This window comes from Gloeophyllum trabeum (genome assembly GCF_000344685.1).
Source record: "Gloeophyllum trabeum ATCC 11539 unplaced genomic scaffold GLOTRscaffold_00002, whole genome shotgun sequence".
NCBI classification, from domain to species: domain Eukaryota; kingdom Fungi; phylum Basidiomycota; class Agaricomycetes; order Gloeophyllales; family Gloeophyllaceae; genus Gloeophyllum; species Gloeophyllum trabeum.
In genome coordinates this window covers 1,497,028-1,515,786 of record NW_006920411.1, presented here as the reverse complement: position 1 = coordinate 1,515,786, position 18,759 = coordinate 1,497,028, and the positions used below count along the sequence as shown (strand labels likewise).

General features: G+C 55.3%; 7 protein-coding genes across 7 annotated transcripts; 4 read left to right on the top strand and 3 right to left on the bottom strand.

Moving 5' to 3' along the window:
* Positions 1-342: 342 nt before the first annotated feature.
* Positions 343-4,047, top strand: GLOTRDRAFT_70544 (uncharacterized protein; the record flags this gene model as incomplete). Its single annotated transcript, XM_007864109.1, has 12 exons — positions 343-617; positions 677-737; positions 801-911; positions 974-1,146; positions 1,195-1,459; positions 1,555-1,650; positions 1,709-2,376; positions 2,443-2,553; positions 2,605-2,654; positions 2,712-3,129; positions 3,183-3,330; positions 3,388-4,047. 12 exons carry the CDS (start codon positions 343-345, stop codon positions 4,045-4,047), a joined length of 3,036 nt encoding a protein of 1,011 aa, XP_007862300.1.
* Positions 3,962-5,688, bottom strand: GLOTRDRAFT_70542 (DUF1682-domain-containing protein; the record flags this gene model as incomplete). Its single annotated transcript, XM_007864108.1, has 8 exons — positions 3,962-4,268; positions 4,316-4,396; positions 4,445-4,702; positions 4,767-4,870; positions 4,930-4,987; positions 5,052-5,373; positions 5,427-5,523; positions 5,580-5,688. 8 exons carry the CDS (start codon positions 5,686-5,688, stop codon positions 4,206-4,208), a joined length of 1,092 nt encoding a protein of 363 aa, XP_007862299.1. The 3' UTR covers positions 3,962-4,205.
* Positions 5,689-5,953: 265 nt separating this feature from the next.
* On the top strand, positions 5,954-6,620 carry GLOTRDRAFT_70539 (uncharacterized protein). Its single transcript, XM_007864107.1, has 2 exons — positions 5,954-5,997; positions 6,055-6,620. Exons 1-2 carry the CDS (start codon positions 5,992-5,994, stop codon positions 6,463-6,465), a joined length of 417 nt encoding a protein of 138 aa, XP_007862298.1. The 5' UTR covers positions 5,954-5,991; the 3' UTR covers positions 6,466-6,620.
* Positions 6,621-6,761: 141 nt separating this feature from the next.
* Positions 6,762-8,169, top strand: GLOTRDRAFT_136179 (uncharacterized protein; the record flags this gene model as incomplete). Its single annotated transcript, XM_007864106.1, has 3 exons — positions 6,762-7,691; positions 7,742-7,807; positions 7,866-8,169. Exons 1-3 carry the CDS (start codon positions 6,775-6,777, stop codon positions 8,167-8,169), a joined length of 1,287 nt encoding a protein of 428 aa, XP_007862297.1. The 5' UTR covers positions 6,762-6,774.
* A 475-nt stretch (positions 8,170-8,644) lies between these two features.
* GLOTRDRAFT_114001 (kinase-like protein) lies at positions 8,645-10,532 on the top strand (the record flags this gene model as incomplete). The annotated part of the gene is made up of 8 exons (XM_007864105.1): positions 8,645-8,865; positions 8,924-9,101; positions 9,161-9,244; positions 9,297-9,538; positions 9,597-9,849; positions 9,910-10,151; positions 10,208-10,388; positions 10,503-10,532. The coding sequence occupies exons 1-8, from the start codon at positions 8,666-8,668 to the stop codon at positions 10,530-10,532; spliced, it is 1,410 nt and encodes a 469-aa protein (XP_007862296.1). The 5' UTR covers positions 8,645-8,665.
* On the bottom strand, positions 9,954-14,683 carry GLOTRDRAFT_70534 (uncharacterized protein; the record flags this gene model as incomplete). Its single annotated transcript, XM_007864104.1, has 13 exons — positions 9,954-10,151; positions 10,208-10,435; positions 10,490-10,852; positions 10,905-11,935; positions 11,994-12,144; positions 12,198-12,457; positions 12,515-12,669; positions 12,731-12,785; positions 12,854-12,999; positions 13,056-13,152; positions 13,217-13,723; positions 13,787-13,877; positions 13,949-14,683. The coding sequence occupies 11 exons, from the start codon at positions 14,681-14,683 to the stop codon at positions 10,820-10,822; spliced, it is 3,261 nt and encodes a 1,086-aa protein (XP_007862295.1). The 3' UTR covers positions 9,954-10,151; positions 10,208-10,435; positions 10,490-10,819.
* Positions 14,684-15,879: 1,196 nt separating this feature from the next.
* GLOTRDRAFT_136176 (glycoside hydrolase/deacetylase) lies at positions 15,880-17,887 on the bottom strand (the record flags this gene model as incomplete). The annotated part of the gene is made up of 5 exons (XM_007864103.1): positions 15,880-16,577; positions 16,635-16,888; positions 16,941-17,278; positions 17,330-17,601; positions 17,653-17,887. 5 exons carry the CDS (start codon positions 17,885-17,887, stop codon positions 16,366-16,368), a joined length of 1,311 nt encoding a protein of 436 aa, XP_007862294.1. The 3' UTR covers positions 15,880-16,365.
* Between the last annotated feature and the right edge of the window lie 872 nt (positions 17,888-18,759).

Here is an 18,759-nt window from a genome sequence, read left to right as displayed (position 1 = left end):
GCGTCCTTAACTTTGTAGGGAGGATTGCACTTTCTCATCTCCGTCCCGCCTTCATCATAAGTACGCCTGAAAAGGAAATACAGCGAGGGTGGCACGTCCGCAGCCTCGATGGCGTCGAACGCGTCGAGACCGACACTGGCAACTATGACGACTCAAAGACCGACACGCTCAGCCTCGCATAGGTCCCCGCCACCGTCTTCGCCTTTGACAGGCCCGTCGTCTCCATTCCCCCGCCATGTTTCGTCGCGCTCGCTGTCAGTGCCCTCTTCACCTCTTCTCAGCCCTATGGTGCCTTCAGCAAATATGGCAGGGATTCTGAATGTGCCAGCGAGGAGACTATTAATGCCCACTGTGCGAGCCCCTAAGTTGCCTATTGTCGCTACGGCGAATGGTACAGACGGCCAGTCCAACAGTGCATCCCCACGATCAAGGCATAAGCACTCCGGGTCTAAGCTCATACGATCACGGTCGGGTTCAACGTCCTTGCAATCCTCGCCCGACCCGTCTACTGTAGCGGAATACGCGGGCGAGCTTTGGCTGGGGCAGAAATGTAGGTTTGATATTGTTGAGGAACAGATTGAGCTCGCGGGGTATCAACTGTATGTCGTCGAGAAATGGTGTGTTTTGATTGGACTTATGAGCACAATCTCTACTGCTAAGCAACAACTGGTATCAGGATCGTAGAAAGAAGACCAATTACTGTCTTGACGGTCTACACAGGTGACCTGGAGCACAAAGTGTGGTCTCTCTTTATCCGGATGTTTGAGGCAGCTCCTCACTATCGTCGGTTATGCCGGTAGATAACCGTTACAGCGCTGAGCCCATCTGCCTCATTATCACAAACCGAAGCCCAGCAAGAGTGGGACAGTGTCTTACACGGTCTCCGCAGAGACGGTGCCCGGCCTAAAGAGGTCTGTTCTTCTGATAGTCATCATATTGACATACCTTTTCGTTGAACTACTTCTCCTCAAAGACAGACGACGGGACGCTTATGGTAACATCTCTGGCGAACTTCCGGTCTGACTTCACAATCGTGCACATCCCCGGTGGGAATTTTCTAGATATCCAAGAGCAATTGTACACAAACATCAACCTGCTTCGTATGGGTTGCAGCGGGCGGAGTGCTTTAACGTTGGAGGAGCCCAGGTATGATCCCGCCCGAGGTCCCCGAATGTCGATCTGATAGCTTGTCAGTGACACTACGAAGGACCGCTTTGTATCCATGTATCATTTCCCTACCAAGATACGATCAGCACCGCTGTTCAATCCTACAGTCCTTGAACTGGTCAAGTTCATTCAGGCAGGGCTTGCCATGTGCAATATGTATGATGCGGTACAGACGGATGGAAGAGACAGGGATAAATGGTGCAGGGAAATTGACGGATTACTGTGCGACGATACCGCAGACGGCATCGGACGATGGGTCCTGGAGATTGGAGAGGCCGTGGTTGGGGTTGAGGTGGGTAGTGCTATCCCCGATTGACTTGGTGATCACGTCAGAACCTGGATCTGATCACTACCTTGGGGATTACCCGGAATGTCCGACACTTGAAGCCGATGGAACGACTGGCCGACCCTACCGTAGTATCTGCACTTTTGAGCCTCATCGTAACGGTCCGCAACAAACTCAGGGCCATTGGATTTAACCATGTAAGTCATGGCCCATTTACGTTATAGATATAAGTATTCATGGTGCTTTGATGACTAGATGATACCGAAAGATCCGTTTCTCGATCCTGAAGGTTTTATTACTGGACTGTCACAATACCACTTTAGTGGTCGTGCTCATCACGGACACGGCTCGTCGGCGACTTCACTGACTTCGACCCCCAACCTCTCTATCTCGTCATACCATAACAACCCCGCGACCAATGGCAGCCCACCTGGCGACGGGTCCCAATCTTCCTCGGTGTTGTATCTCAGTCGGCCTGTGATAGAAGCTATATCTCACTCGTACGAGAAAGCAAGGCAGTCGGACTCGTATAAAGTCCACAGAGTCCTTCTCAATAAGCTGGATGACTTGACAACTGACATACGCAGTGCAGCTTCAGGCGGAGACGGTCACTTGTCCGGTGATGCCGGGGGCTGGGCGATCAACCCTACTCTCGACATGGCCCTGTTCGTGAGAGGTGTAGTGAGTGGAGACAAGAAGGAAGGGATTACCAGTCTGAGGTTGCTCTGGACTGGTCGAGTATCTGTCTTGCAAGAACGACGAAGACCCCCTGAACCGGTGTTGACCAACGAAAGGAGCAAGAAGGATTCCATTGGTAGCGAAGGAGATGAAAAGACAGATGGCAGAAGCTCCGATAGTGACGGTGAGAAGTTCACCGCACCTTGGGGTGGTCGAGTCCAGAAAAAGATAGAGTCATGGGCGGCGTAAGTGAGGGATTGTGATGTTGCAAGTATGCACTCATCCTTGCCCCATTCTATCGCCCATAACAGGCTCAGTCGCAAGAGGCATAGTGTAGATCTCAGCAAAGCAAAAAGCGAACAAACTTCGCCCTCGTCTTCGAAGCCGCAATCACTGCAAGTGCCTGAGCTAGTTATCTCACCGTAAGTGGACGCGTACCTGCCTATATCTTATCCTTAGCATTTATATATCAGAGATCCTGACGAAGAAGAGGTACTGAGTAGTGGTCAGGTCTCCCCCACTCGTGAGTTCAACGTCTACCTTTTGGAGGTTGCATTTATCTTCAGTCAATCACATGTAGCTGAGGGCCAGTATAATCGTTCTCTCCTTGCTATCGGACAATTACCGCGCACCGAAACCTCTTCCACACCTAGCATATCCACTTCCGATTATGAGCGACGTATCACCGAGTTCAATCAGAAGCGTCCCTCTACGAAGCCTTACTACCAAAGCAGAATCGTTAGCTGGTCAGACCCTCTCAGTGCCAGAGGAATCATGGATGAGGATGAGCAGGTGAGCGGCAGAGAAAGCGCCAAGGAAAGCGGAAAAGAGAGTGGTAAGGACGAGCAAAGGCGGGAACGGAGGCGCAAGCGAGAAGGATCAGGACTCCTTCGCGGCGGACGCTTAGCCAGAGTAAGTGAGCACGGCGAGTTCTTTGTGGAGGGTACCCGGGACGACTTGGATGTCGGCGAACACAAGATTGTTCCGACTCTCCGGAGGTAGGCCCCAGCGTTGATGCCAGCGGGATTCGATTGACAAAGTTACGTCGTAGATCACGTAGCTTCGATGGAGCCGTGCCTGTTGCAGGGATTCGCATCTTACCACTCGACAGATTGAGGATAGATGTCGAGTTGTGCGGACAGATGCTGATCATGCGGCGTAGAGAGCGACACTTGCACAACGTCCTTGATTGTCTACAGGTCAGCGAAACGAATTGGTGTTCCGTTTGGTTCGCCTAGTTTAACACTACTCGTTAGGTGATCACAAGATCGCTGTCGGAAACGAATGCACAATTACGCGAGGATTACCGGTCCCATACGGCGGCGCTGAAGGACCTGGAAGCCAGAGCCCAAGTCATCGCCGATATTGACGCTGAACGTACGAAGGTCGATGCGATGGTGCAAGAGACGCACGCCCTATCCTACGAATCTGCGCAATTCCGAGTGCCGGAGCTATGGTACATGGCATTACCACCCAGGCGGAAGGTCCTGCAGCTCCGAGAAAAAGTATTCGGCACGGGTGGGCGCCCGCTGCCCCCTGGTGTACACGGCGCCCATGGCCGCTTCAATCGACTGCAGTGGACGCTAGACGGCAGAGAGAGGCTGGTCGATCGATATGGGAGGACAGAGAGTGAGGCGGAGGAAGAAGACGCATTACCGGACGAGTACGGTCTCTACCCGCCGTACGAAGAAGAGGACGTTGTGGCTCATCAGGGTATGAAGCCTACTTGGCTGCTGAACCTCTTCAATAGCTGGGCTGGTCAGTGGGGTCTCTTTACGGCCAAGACGAAGGGGAAGGGGAAGGCCAAAGAAGTGAAGGCTAGGACGTCGACAGATGAGTCGGACGCGCCCGCCCACCCGCAGTCTGACGAAGATCCGCCTACGTCTCCGACGTCCCCCAGATCCGGTGAATCTTAAGATTTCTTTTCTTGGATTCTTGTGTTCTTCAGGTATCTTAGTGACTTCATTATCCACGTTGACTCCTGCGGGACTGTCCTGTAGCATAAGCAAGTGTGTACAGTATATGGAGGTATAGTTTATTCGTGGATATCAGACAGCACATGTGCAGAACCCCACTACTTTCTGACCATCTTCCCTTGCTTTTTCCGGATACTGCGTTTCCGCTCGCGTTCCAGCGCCTGGCGCAGGTGAGCGGCGTCTCGCAGACTGTTGAACGCACACATACCTTTTTCTGCTCAGCTGCACTGAGTTTAGAGAGCCTCTCCTCCTCGGCTTTCTTCTTTGCAGCTTGCTTGCTCTCGATAGCCTAGCGCTTGATAAGAGACTGATCAGTGTGAATCCTCAACCAACACACCTCTTCCTGTTTCTCCTTCTCCTCGGCGACCCTGAGTTCCCTGTCTACCTCCTCTCTGACCTTCCTAAGCTTGGTCCTCGTTTCGGGCCGGAGATTTGTGACAGCCCTATCGAGATTGTCGATGAGTTTGAAGGCAGCGGAGACGATGGGGAGGGTGGCTTGTGCTGAGGAAGGAGGAGGAGCCTTTAGCGCGAGCAGGATGTGCTTTGACCGAGTGTAACCCGCCGAGTTGGGGCGCGTCTGGGGTTGATCGGTGATCTAGGAGGCTACGGTATCAGCACTAGAATTCCGATAGAGGAGGCCGTATTGGGATGGAACCCACTGAAAGGGAGCGGAAGTAAGGCAGAATCTCCGGGTCGCTCAGAGCCTTCACGAGTGAGAAGTTGTTGATTGGCTTGAGAAGGTTATCCGTGACATCCGCAAATTCTAGTCATGGGGCACTGTAAGCGCTGAGCGGGAAATTGTCGGCTGTGTCCTTGACCTACCAGACATGACAGTCAGGGACGCTGGCAGTGCGGCATTGTCAGTAGTCTTGGTGAATGTCTAGATGACATACGGCGCAAGAGCATAGGTCCAGGTACGCGGACATTGAGAACAACCGACTTACAAGGTCCCATCGCTCCTTCCTAATCTCCTCCAGCTCATCCTTCGCAACAACCGCCCAGACAAAATCGGGGCCACTGCTCAGCTCAAAGTCAAGCAGAATCTCGTCCTTGGGATTGTACTTCAGGTCGGTGAGTCCCCACAGGATCTGGCCGAGGTATTGGACGGGATCATGACGGGGACGGAGCTTGAAGACGGTATGGAGACGCTCGACACGGCGGCGGCCGGTGGAGAAGTTGAAAAAGTCGGAGTATCCGTCCTGGGTTAGGCCTTCATTCGTGGGCTTTGAGAATTGGGTAGACAGGAAGGGCAGGTGGGCATCAAGCCTACAGTGGCAGGTTAGTCTCAGGAACAGAGTTGTGTGCTGTCCGTCGTATACCATTTGCTTGCACGCTGGGCATTCCTGTTCTTGCCAATCCAGAACAAGACAAGATAGAGGATGATACCCAGCGCAGCTAACCCCTCGATTTTGAATTCTTCCAACGAGTTATGTCAACGAACGTTACAGTCGAACGTTTACAGCATTACACACCGGCTGGCCTGAAGACGAAGTTCTTCCATCTGTACTCGAGGCCGTTGTACTCGGCGGGGACGACAGGAGGCGGCGGGGTGATGCCCTGGAGGAGTCTGGCGAGAGACATGGCCCACGACTTGCTTGCCGCTGGAATTCGAAGCTGTGACGAAGCCCGGTTGGATCAACCGAAGCTATCGGCAACAGCCGCGCTGTCAATTATGACAAGCGCCCGGCGGGTGTGATGCAGTTTGTTTCATTTCCCACTGCTCGCTATGTCATGCCTCTACTCTATGCCCTCTCTTCCGCCCACGACATAGGTACGCGATGGTAGCCCACCCGTCTTTGTTGCCCGCTGATATCCCGTATCTTGGCAGTCATTTCATGATCCTCCACGAGGACCACTTATAGATCTATCTGATCAGTCCAGTAGATGCAGGTGAGCCACACAGATCAAGTATAGTGTCTCGAGTGATATCTGAACGTGGTGTGTTAGGCAGGTCGCAGTCCAGCTACAGATTATGGCGCGTTTGTAGTCGGCGTCCTCGGCCGGATGACCCGGGAAAAGGGCACCATAGACCAAAGGATGCTCCGGCAATGCCTCGGTCTCTCGTCCTCCTACCTCCTCACAGACACAAGCATGAACCCAGACACAGGCATCACAACATGGGCGACGGGGTTCCACAGACTCGTCGATGTCCTCGTCGCCCTGCACGCCAGGGGCGAGCTGGAGCTCGAGACCGTGAACGAGGCATCGAAAGCATGTTCCGAGTGCTGGAACGTATCTGGCGCCTGGAAGGGCATGGAGGGCTGTCGGGAAGGGGTGCGGGGTGTCGCTGCGAAACTGAAGAGTTTACTCGACGAGAACGGACGGACGTACCGCGGCGAGAGGGTGTACACTCCGTAGTCCCCGGCTCTGTGACACGGGCGCCCACAATCCGACTGTCTCGTTGCAGGCCTCATGCCTGTCATCTGTTCCTTCCCTCGCACATCTGTACCGATTCCGCGTAATTACCTGGGCGCCTCGGAGACATCTCCCCGGCGTCTAATGCATACTGTGTGAAATCATGTCGTCCAGAAGGCTGTGTATTCGGGCTTGGAGACCTGTGCCTGGCTGTTGTGTAGCGCTCACGGGGCAGACCCATATCAACACTAATAATGGGAGTCCCTGTCAGTGTCACCGACATCGATTCTCTCTACCGCGACCGCGAACATCATGTTCGAAGACGACCTGCAAGACGATGTTCCCCCGCCTGCGTACGAGGCGTCGCAGCAGGAACTAGATCGTAAAATATCACTGGCGGTACAGCAGTCGTTGTCGATTTCCCAGGGCGCACTGGGCGCCGTTGACGGCGAGGAGGTTTGGGAGGAGTGGGACGAAGCTGCATTCGAGGCTGCTGCCGCGCGAGGTGCTGCTCAGACTGTAGGTGCCGGTCCCTCTTCACCGGTGTCACCGACGAGGGCGTCGGCGCCGGGTACTGGTGAAAGTGGCGGCGGATCCGGTGCCTCCTCCTCTGCCATCCAGCCCCTGCGCATCGTGAAGAAGAAGAAAACTCCTTCAATATCCTCGGCTGCAGAGGAGAAGCGCAAGCTTGCGCTCGTTGTGCGGAATGAGGAGCGCCAGCCTTCTGCGCCGAGTTACCAGTCGAGTCGGTCGGGTTCGTCTGTTCATGATCGCTCGGTACACGAAGTACCTGAGGACGACGACTATGATGTCCGTTCAATCCCTCCACCTCCATTTGCCCCTGCACCTAGGGTGCAGGATGTAGCCTGGCGGGACACGGATTCGAGGATAGCATCCCCGTTGTCTTCCCCAAGACTGGAACCGTCCGGTTGGCAGGCCCATGGACCCGCGAACACGCAGGTCCGACCCTTCAGTTTGTCTCCCTCACCAGGACCAGAGGGCTCGTCATCCTCTCAGGGTCTGGCTACCCCGAGAAGGCCATATAACAGACCGAGTCCTAGGCCTTCGACGAGTTACACGCCCTCGTCGAGGGGATCGGTCTGGAACTCCCCGGCACCTCTAGTAGATTTCAACCCTGCTGTGGCCTATACCAAGGCCAGTACATTTGGCAAGGTGCCTATGGAGGAGGAACCGTTCGCCACGGGTGTGAATGCAGCCTCGCTCTACAAGTACGTTTTATGATAGCGGTTCGTATAGTCGCTAATGGTACATGCATTAGGTCGGCTGTCCAAGCCCATATGTCACCAGCGCAGCCCACCCCGCGCAGGAAATCCGTCGGTCAGACGTGCGTATAGCGCTGCGATTGTTTTGTCATACACAATATCTGATTCCAATTGGTCCAGCAACCGCTCGTCGTCGGCATCAATATACGGCGAACCAACCAATTTCCCATTTACACCCAACAGGCTGGAGCCGTTAAGACCGCAATCCATGCTCCCGACGCCTTCACAATACCCTTCATACCCAGTTAACACCCCGCCCCCACCCCGGCCGCATCTGAACGCTGCCAATACCCAGGACTTTTACGGTCATCCACAAATGCAGCATAGCCGTCAGAGCTTCCAGCATTCATTGCCTGTGACAGTCGCTGGGCCGAACCGATGGGCGGTGTCTGAGGTTGATATCAATCGTGATATTTATCATTGATTTCCAGGGCTTTCCTGGACATCCTGTGGTCGTGGCCTGATAATATTTATTGTACATACCTCGTCTCCTTGGTAGTGCTTACGATATCAATTCACAAACTAAATCTCATGTAGATGAAGTTGGTTATATGTACGATAGTAAATGTAGCCCTTTTGAGCTCGAAGCTTCACTCAATATGGCATACGGTGGCCCCTTTGCTCAAGATCCGGGGTCTGGCTTCCGCCCAATGATTTGACACAGCAATCAAGCCATACCTACTGAGCGATAGGCGCAACGCCTTGTATGTGCAACTCACAACGCCCGCAAGCTTGAGTGGAGGGTGGCACTTTGGCCCGATCAACCTTTCCACCAATCTCGCCCCGGCAATCTGCGCGAACAGAGCTTCTCTCTGACTTCCATATTTGGAACGAGTTGTCGGTAAATTACATTTGACAACGTCGCGAAGTAACAGTAGCAACTCATTTCTCTCTTTCTCTCCTCTCACCAATATCCTGCCATGCAGTCCGCATCCTCGCAGCCTCAGCAGCAGGCCACAAACGGGCAACCGCCGGCCGGGAAGCCCGCTGATTATGTCTATTTCGACAGAACTACTGCTGGTTTTTCGGACGACGCGTTGCAGCGGGCCAAGGCTGCCCAGCTCAAATTGCAGCATTATTACAAGGTCGCCGTCGATTCTGCAATAGAGAGGAACACCAGGTACGTGCTGGACTAGGCGTCTTCTATGCGGCTCTCGACCTTACTGTTCGCATGTAAGACGCGTCGAATTGGAGCGCAAGCTAGCTGCCGATAACATGATGCCGGACGACCGGAAGCAGAGGCAGCTGCTCCAGCTCGGGAAGAAGGAGTCTGCGTTCCTGCGTTTGCGGAGGACTAAACTTGGCTTGGAAGACTTCCGGACGGTCAAGGTTATCGGAAAGGGTGCTTTCGGCGAGGTACGTTGGCAGCACGCGCTTCCGAACATTCTTGATCGGAGTTGACGTCGGACATCAAGGTACGGCTCGTGCAGAAGACTGATACGGGGAAGATCTATGCTATGAAGACTCTGAAGAAGGAGGAGATGTTGAAGAAGGACCAGGTGAGGCTTCCCCGCCGCTGCATACTCCTATACGCGCTCATTGCACGCATAGCTTGCCCACGTTCGCGCCGAACGTGATGTGCTGGCAGAATCTAATTCGCCTTGGGTGGTACAGCTGTACTACTCCTTCCAGGATCCCCAGTACCTGTACCTCATCATGGAGTTCTTGCCGGGAGGCGACTTGATGACGATGTTGATTAAATACGATACGTTCTCGGAGGACGTGACCCGGTTCTACATTGCCGAATGTGTGCTTGCTATTGAGGCCGTGCATAAGCTTGGGTTCATCCATCGGTGAGATTCCAGTGACTCTGCTCATTTGTGGATGCGTCGCTCACTCATATGTTGCCAGTGATATCAAGCCGGATAATATCCTGATCGACAAAGACGGACATATCAAACTCTCTGACTTCGGTCTCTCGACTGGGTTCCACAAGCAGCATGATGCAAGCTATTACCAACGCCTGCTTGACTCTGCCAACGGCGTTCAGTCACCCACGTCGCAAGCGCAAACGGGCAGGAATAGCGTCATGGTGGACCCTATTCATCTGACCATGACGAGCAAAGACCAGATCGCCACATGGAAGGCCAATCGGCGGAAGCTAGTACGTCCGCCTCTTACCCAGGCTGACTTCGAGGACTAACAGTTGCATCCCTTCCACTAGGCGTACTCAACTGTGGGTACTCCGGATTACATCGCCCCGGAGATCTTCCGTCAGGAGGGTTACGGCAACGAGTGCGATTGGTGGTCGCTCGGCGCAATCATGTTCGAGTGCCTGGTCGGCTACCCGCCGTTCTGCTCCGAGTCCACGCACGAGACGTACCAAAAGATCATGCAGTGGCAGTACCACCTCGTCTTCCCAGACGACATCCATCTCAGCCGCGAGGCCGAGGATTTGATTCGACGGTATGTTCTTGATTAATATGTTGTCCACGACAGAGGACAGAAGTGTTGGTTTGCAGGCTGATTACGTCCGCTGACCGGCGCCTGAAAGTGGATCGGATCAAGGCTCATCCGTTCTTTTACGGCGTGGACTGGGAGACGATTCGGCACATCGACGCGCCTTTCGTTCCTCACTTGCGGTCTATTACGGACACGTCGTACTTCCCCACGGACGAGCTGGAGCAAGTCCCCGAAGAGCCGGTCAGCGCAGATCCATCGGGTGCAAACAAGGACCTCGCCTTCCTGGGGTACGTCTCCTTTCCGCACTTAGTATCTGACATCCTCTTATGTAACGATTACAGATACACCTTCAAGCGGTTCACCCTCAACTCAAACGCATTCTAGATATTCATCTGGTTTTGCTTACCTGTATCATATCACTGCTGACGTCGTCGACGGCTTTGTACATCGATCTTCTATCTTGTATATGTTGTCTGCGTTTACTTCACTTCGGAATCTTTCAGGGCATGTTACAGTACAATACATCAGCACATCAAGTTCGTAGTCTTCACTGCAATACGTCTATACATCGGAACATACAAATACATATACCAAGCAAGTAACCCTGGGTGTATGGTAGGGACAGGAAGATTAGATCAAGATGTATGCAGCAGCCATGCAAGGCTACCTTATCAGCTTTGACGTGGTCGGAGTAGAGGCCTCATCTATGCAAGATTGTAAGCAAGGAGGATAAGCGGTGTGCACTTCAATACTCACCATCTCGACGAATAATGGCAGCAACTGAGGTATGTGGTGGAGATCAGGTTGTTTATCGGGATTGAGTCGCTTCTTCCGCCTTTGCAGGGCCGTCGGTTGAGGTCTGTTCAGAGGAAGGGGATGCGGTTTTCTCCGGAGCTCGTCGACAGACGCCCGCTGGCGGGGCGGCGCTGGACTCGGTGGAAGAGGCTTGTCTCGGGGAGAGACTAAGTGGTCCTTGGGCGGTAATGGGGGTAATGGAGGTACAGGGGGTGCGTTCGAGTGGTCGTGTCTTCGGGGATTACTTGGGTGGGAGAACGTCATTGACCGTGAAGTTCGAAGAGGTAAAGAGGGTATTGGCGGTCGCGCGGAATCCAACGATTGCTTGCCTTGAGTAGCCGACTTCAATGAGTCGATGCGTCGCCGTACTGGAGGATGCCCAACCGTAGCGGATCGTACTATCGGGCTAGTCTTGGTCCTCTCCACTTCTGTACTGCTTTCGTCGGATCCGGTCTCGTACTCGCTGCTATCCGTCTCTTCCTCGTAGTCAGTCTCTTCATCAGAATCTTCTTCACTATCCTCTTCGGAATCCTCGGCCGCGAGTTCATCAGCGTCCCCTCTCACAAGCTCGCCGAAACTCAGCTCCCGAACCACCCCGTTCACGAGTGCTTGGGCCGCTTCGTCCTCGGCCTCAGCGTCGCCTTGGTCCACACCTTGCTGTGTCTTTCCAAATCGCCGGCGTATCTTATCCTCATGGGCCAGCTTCAAACTGTAGTGATACTTGGCTATATCGTCCACCTCCTTCATAATGGCTTCGCGTTCAGACCCCTTATGAGGGAGCAGGAACTCCAAGCTGATCGTGTTCTGACCTCGCTCATCTGAGATGCCTTCCCGGATGACAGTGAGGAAGAGCTCAATCCACCGCATGAGACTGTCGAAGAGGCCCTCTCCCTTGGAGTGCACTTTGTGGACAAAACTGTAGAATGACTGCTCATGCCGCTGGACGAGCTCAATAAATGCCTGCACTGTGCGCTGCGGATCTTCTTGGCTGACTGAGACACGCCCCTTATAAGATACACCACCGAGCAAGAAATAATAGACAGTACTCACGTTCTTCCGTCGACTCCACCGTCTTGATGAGGTCGTTGATGAAATTCTGTAGATCCCCGATGGAATCCGCAATACTAGCCGCTCTGTAAACTTGCGCAAGCGGGGCATAGAATATCGTAATAATATCCTTGAGGAGCTCAGCCGTCACACCCTAGCCACATTCTGTCAGCGCAAACCACACCGCAGCTCAACCGGAGGACGGACCTCGAAAATCAGCCCAATCAACTCTTCTCGGTCCCTAAGCCGCTCGTACAGCTTCGCCAACACAGTAAGGTCTTCGTACAGCCAAGCATCGTCGTCCTGAGGTCCTTCATCGTCGTCCGAATCAGCGAGGCCCTGGCGATACCGCATATATATCAGATGCGCGCGGTGGGCTCGCATCACCCGGTGCATCTGCGGTCGTGTCAGAGGGGGCGCCTCGCCGGATCGCAGAACGGTGGTCAGGATGTTAAGATTCTCCGCGGCTAGGAAGTAGGAAAGAGTCAGCGAGGTATAGGATATTACCATGGCAGTGCGCCTACCAGCATCAGCCTTGTAGATCTCCTGAATCTCCCTGGGCGCATACACGAAGGCCCTGATTTTCTCGCAGAGGACAGGATCGTCGACTTTGTCCTTGACCGCCTCGATATCTTCCTCGAGAGCATGCACTTCTTCTGTCAGCGAACTCGTGAACATTCTGCGAGGGAGCGTGTTGCAGTCAGTATGCAGCGTAGTGCGCGGCGTGGCAAGCTACCGACCGTTGCAAGAGACTCCTTTGCCCGAACGGTTGAGCCAGGAACAGATCCAGCACGCCTATGAGAGAACTGATATAAGGACGCATACGAGGTAAATGGGTTATATGGATGAAGAAATTTACGAACTTCGAATCATGCCCATCGGATTACTTATTCGCAGAGCCGTCTTCAGCATAAAATACGGCATCAAGCCATGTATGCGCTTCAGAGACGCAAAGGTTTCCGACGCGTTATCAGCCGCCACGAGATGGTGGAAGATGGTGGACGCTAGACTGAGAAAAGTCGTAAGTTCAAAGCACCATCACCAGGCTCGATGTCAACCGCTTACGATATCCTTGCCCACTCGATAACGGCTTGGTACTCCGGCGGCAACTCTCTCACACTCTCTGTAGTCTTTATGGTCGCGAATACGCGAGTTAGTCCGCCTACCCTGACATCAGTCTCATGTCGTGGCGCGAACGGTGCCAAGCAACAAGATATGTTACCCACCCTTCCCCATAATGTCGCCTTTAACACCTCTCACTGCCCCCCTCAGCCCCTCCACCCGGTCCTTGACCTCCTGCGCAAACCGCTTCCTGCCGTCATCCCGCATGCGGTCGGCTTCCTCCCTCCTCTGGGCATCGCATTTCTCCTCCTCGCTCAATGCCGTAGGCATCGAAACTAGGAAGCTCTTCAATACGGGGCTACTGCCCAGCGTCGAACTGGCAAGCAGGGTGTGCAGATATGACCGGAGCGTGAGCCGGTTCTTCTCGCGCGCCAGGCGCAGCTGCGAGGAAGAACTGGACTGCATTGGCTGGGAAGGGAACCCGCCATACGAAGCAGCTGAGCTTGGGGATGGAGGAACGTTTAGTGAATCTGAGGACCCGGTGGTGGAGGTCGTCGTAGTACGGAAGAGCCCCGCGGTGGAAGGGCTGGGCGTTATGGGGGCGGACATCGGGGCATTGACGATTGTACGATCTTTCGCGGGGGGCGAAGGTACGTTCTCGTCGGGATGTGCTTTACGCAACTGTGATAAACTATAAGTATAAGCAGCAGCTCCTACCTATCTAGGGTATGCACTTGCCTCCTCCGCCAGAGTCCGGAAATCACCGTACCGCCGAGAAACATAGACGTCTGGCTGCCCTGTCCGTCGCGTGCGGATGATGAATTCCTGGTTGAAGGGGCAAGGTGCACTGGTAAGCGTTTAACATGAACAGGACGATGGAGGACGACGCCACGCACTTCATGGACTTTGCTCCGCACGCGTCCCTTGTCCACCACCGTCCTCACGCATATCACGTTCACATCAAACGTCTCCTTTATTCTCTGCTCCCGTGCATATCTCTTCTTCGCCATGAGCTCCAGCCGGTCAAGATCCTTCTGGGAGAGGCGGACAACCTCCTCCCGTTCGGCCAACTTCGTAGCTGAGCCAAGGAACATCGCAAAGTTCCTTTCGGCCTTGCGCAGGAGCTTTATTCGCGTAGCCTGCTCAGAGCCCTCGCCGCCCTCGTCAAATATGGAGCTAGGTGAGAGATTCCGGGAGAGCACGGAGACCATGAAAGGCTGCAGCTTCTCGGGAAAGAAGTCCTTGGGAGCCTGATTCAGGAAGGGGAACGTCAAGACAAACTGCCTGAATATGTAGCGCAAGAACGGCAGGTCGAGGGGCGGCGCATCCTTCGGCGGCGGGTTGAACGGCGGGCCCAGGTAGGAGAAAGTAGAGACGTTGTTCGGCGCCGAGGTCGTGATCGCGTCCAGCTCGTGGCGGAACTGCAGCTGTATCAGCGTCTTCTTGAGATAATGCGCGCGGAGGGGCGTTAATGAAACCAGCTTCTCCGCCGACTCATCAGTTTCCCGGGTTGGAGAAGATACGAGGGGAGCGTCGGCACCCGAGTCCTGCTGCGGCTCGACGTCCAGAGGTGGGGGCTTCGGGGCATCGCGCGTCGGTCGTCGTGGACGGCTAGAACTGGTGTCCGCCATCGGGGAGGACAGCGAGGACGACGCGTGCTGACGGTGCTGAGCAAACTGCAGGGGACAATTCAGGCTGAAGCACTGCCAGAGTGCAGCAGAGATGCCGCTGCGCTGACTACATGTACGTCACGGCAGCCACGTTCCTGAATCGATCATATCGGGTCAGCGGAGACCGGAGACTCGTGCCACTTCCGGACCATCTTCACTGAATCAGGAAGGCGGGGTTCCGGGTGGCTGACTTGCCACACTCTGGCGCCAAACAGTCCGACGCGTTTACAGAGATCATTTCTGAACCGGGAGTGCGCTTTGATTCGAACGTAACCATTGTAATTTCCAAAATGATATCAGTTGGTTTCACTGAGGTGTCAGTCCAGGATCCATCCCAGCAGCACTCTGGCCCACTGGCACTCGGAATGCATCATAATATGCAGGAAGGCGAAATACTTGGATAGGCCTTCTTCTCAAACTCGCGACGTACCATCCACGTAGTCGTTGAGCTCTTCCAATTCACATGTAAGTATTGGAAGAGAACAATTCAGGTGCAACAGGTGAAATTTAAGCGGGGCACGCCCCGCCCATCCTACACAGCCTACAGGAGCCTCTACACCTGTACACCGAGCGCCGGCGATCTACGACGTCCCATTCTCCCAATCACCCAGGAGGCTCTGCAATACATACATACGAAACCCCGGCGGAATTGAAAGTCGATCACGATCGACATCCAACAAGCCGAGTAAGACCTTGAAGTTGAACCTCAGGGGGGGAGATGGAGAGACAGGAGCGAGATGTGGCGGTGAGGGAGTAGTGTGCAAAGTGACCCCGGAGGTGAGGGGCAACGTCATCCAGAAGGCCGAGAGGGGGAGGTCTTAGGTCTGCGGACGTGACTGCCACAACCCGGATAATGTCCATTGAGCAGCGTCGCCCCCAGGGAGAAAATTCCACCCGGGCCGTCTGCACAGCGCACGAGTCCCATCGCACGGCCAGTAGCCATCCCAAGTGCATCCCACCCTCACTGTGTACCCCGTGAATCCAAAACAACCCCCTCCGTCCCGTCTCCCTATCAAAGCCCGGATCACCGTCCCCGCACCTTCTCCCACCCAATCACAACCCTCCCTTACCGGGCCGACGCTCAGAAGCCCTCGGAAGCTTTCAATTTGCACCCGACCTCGGATCGGATATTGTGCTTCTGCCGTCGCGAGTTTCATCAAGTACAAACAGATACTCATCAGGGGTATGTGCGAGTCGCAAGATAAGTACAGTACCAACAGTAAAGACAGGAATATTTTGGAGGGGGGGGAGGGGGTGCCCAAGCTAGCTACATACATACACATAGACATGGTGTGGCAACTGGCAAAAGGACACTGATGCAATAAGCGCCGACTGGGGTAAGATACACGTGTCATCGTCGTGAGCAGGGTACAGAAAAAGGGCGGGGGACTAGAGAAGACGAGAAAAGGAGAAAACCGGGAATGACCCAGACTACCACCAACAGCGAAACGTCCCCAAGTAAACGAACGGACGCAGTCAGAGTCAGGTCCAACAACTAGCAGAAGTATACGGATATCTAGCCATTAAAAGACGATGTCCGTCCAAAATTGCGTTGTAGAAAAGTCCAAAGTGCCAATGTCCCAAGATTGCGAGCGACAAGAGAGGAGGAGAGGAAAACGTGGTGGGGGACGGGCTCGTCGCAATTATGCCAAGTGTACGAACAAGCCCGCTGCGCCGACCAAGGCAGACGCAGCCCAGGCCGAACGCGATGACCACTGCAAAGTGGCCGAGCTCTGCTGCGATGTGCCGACGCCCCCAGTAGCGACCGGACCAGAGGATGAAGTGGTGCCACTGTGTGTCGCCGACGCCGACGTTGAGCTTGCACTCGTCGAAGACGGTGCTGCCGACGAAGTAGCTAGAGAGGTTACCTGTCAGCACCGCTAATATGACCGAGCCCAAGGAGGACACTCACTGTCGAAGAGATCCAACAGATCCCCGTCCCTCATGGCGTCATCGTCACCAAATTCAGCCACGCTCTTTAATTGCCACCCGTTCTGCATCATGACGGGGTACGCATCCATGTAGGCCTGGACGGACTCTGCGGACAACTCGTGCTCGAGGATGATAAGCCCGGGGGTCTTGGCTCCTGTGAGCCACTTTTGCATGTTCTGCGCAACGGCTTGCATGGTGGTGCCGCCGTTCTCCGTCAGCGACCAGTCCTCGGTGCTACAAGGCAAGTCAGCGGCTCGTGACGTCAGCAGACGGACTGCAAACGCACTCTTGATTCCAGATGATAGCGGTCAGGCCAAAGACCTCCAAGGCAATGGCGCGGACACGTTCGTCCATGTCGCCGTAGGGCGGGCGCCAGTAGCGGGGGACCTTGCCGGCGGTGCTGTTGTGGATGATCTGCATGGTCCAGCCGAGCTGGGCGAGGACGTCGAGGTTGGAGAGCGTGGTCATGTACGGGTGGGTATAGGTGTGCACGGCGATGTCGTCGCCGTTGTCGACGTAGGCCTGCTCAAAGGCGGCGGGGTTCCAGAGGATGTTGATGCCGATCATAAAGTGCGTGGCCTTGACGGAGTTGTTCTTGAGGAAAGTGTAGAGCGTGGGCGAGAACTGTTGGGCCAGTTAGTGATTGGCGAAAGCCGATGGATGCGAGCGACTCGCCTCGGTGGGGCCGTCGTCAAAGCCGGAGCCGACCATGCCCTCGGGGGCGTCCCAGATATCGTCGGGGTTGCGGCACTTGTAGGTGGCCGAGCAGACGGTGGGGCCGTTGGGATCGTAGCCGTTCGGGTAGGTGGGGTTGCCGCCGTTTGTCTGAGTGGAGACGGGGATGTTGGGGATTTTGCCGGCCTGCACGGCCTGGTTGAGGGCGTCGACCCATTCCTGGGGCAGCTTGCTGCTGTCCGGGGTGGTGGTCGGGTAGGGCGCGCTCCAAGCTGGGGGGGCGGGGGATAAGCGGCTGAAAAAAAGGCAGGGTGCGGACTGACCTGGAGAACCGAGTGCGGGGTAGTCGCCGGTAGAGTTGTCGTCGCGGCGGAAGAGGCGGTGGACGGGGTGGTGGGGCGGGTGGTACCAGTCCTGGCCGGGAGCGCGATGTGCGATGGTGCGGGAGGGGTGGGCGTGGGCGTGGTCGTGGAGGTCAGGGATGAGGCCTGCGTAAACGAGCGAGGGCAGGGCGAGGGACAGGGCGAGGGCGCGGACGCAGGCGGCGGTGCCGAGCATGGTGGCTGGGCGGGGGAGGGGGCAGGACCGGAGGGGAGCTCGGGACAGGGCACAGAAAAAGCATGGGGGGCAGATAAAAGGGCAGATTAAGACAGGAGGTGGCAGGCGGCGATGGTGGCCGCGGGCTGGAAAAGGACTCGCGCTAACTGCACCTGCACTACCCAGCCGTCACCCAGCGCCATCCAGACGCCAAGCCAATCACCCTCGACTGCCCGATCCGTCGCCGGCACGCCATGCCGATCCTTCCAACCTCTCGTACGTGCCTCGTCCGAGTCCGCACAAACTCTGCCATTATTACTTCCCAGCCGTCAGTCCAACCCCCGACACCAGCCATGGAACACGTTCGATAAGGCAAGTAGGCCTCCTTCCTCGGTAATCAGATACGCCTGTACGAGCACGCTGCCCTACCCGACCCGCGCGAAGGGCAAGCTAGCCTGATCAGCGTTTCGGCACGATCTCCCGGCATATCCTGTCTCATCCGACATTCCAGACACAAACTACAGGCATATCCACGCCGCTACCGCTATCCCATTTGGAGCTAACCAGGCGCGCTCATCTCCCAGCGCTCCGCTCAGCTCGTAGCATGGACTGCCTCGTTGGCTGGCGTCTATTTATAGCTCAGTGCGTATGCCTGCGACACCAGCTCACTGCATTCAGTGACGGCCTTTCAACTTGCGGTTTGGCATGTCCGTCGTATGTAAGCGCCACCCCAGCCCTAACGACCGTCTTCGAAGCTGTCACTGCGTTCCTCATCTGCCTCCCGACCTGGTATTCCAAACACCTTGCCTCGCCCGACGTCCTTCCAGCAGTCCCCCCAGTTTAGAACGGCTTTGCGGCACACCTCTTTGACTCGATTCTTCGTCCAAGTCCTG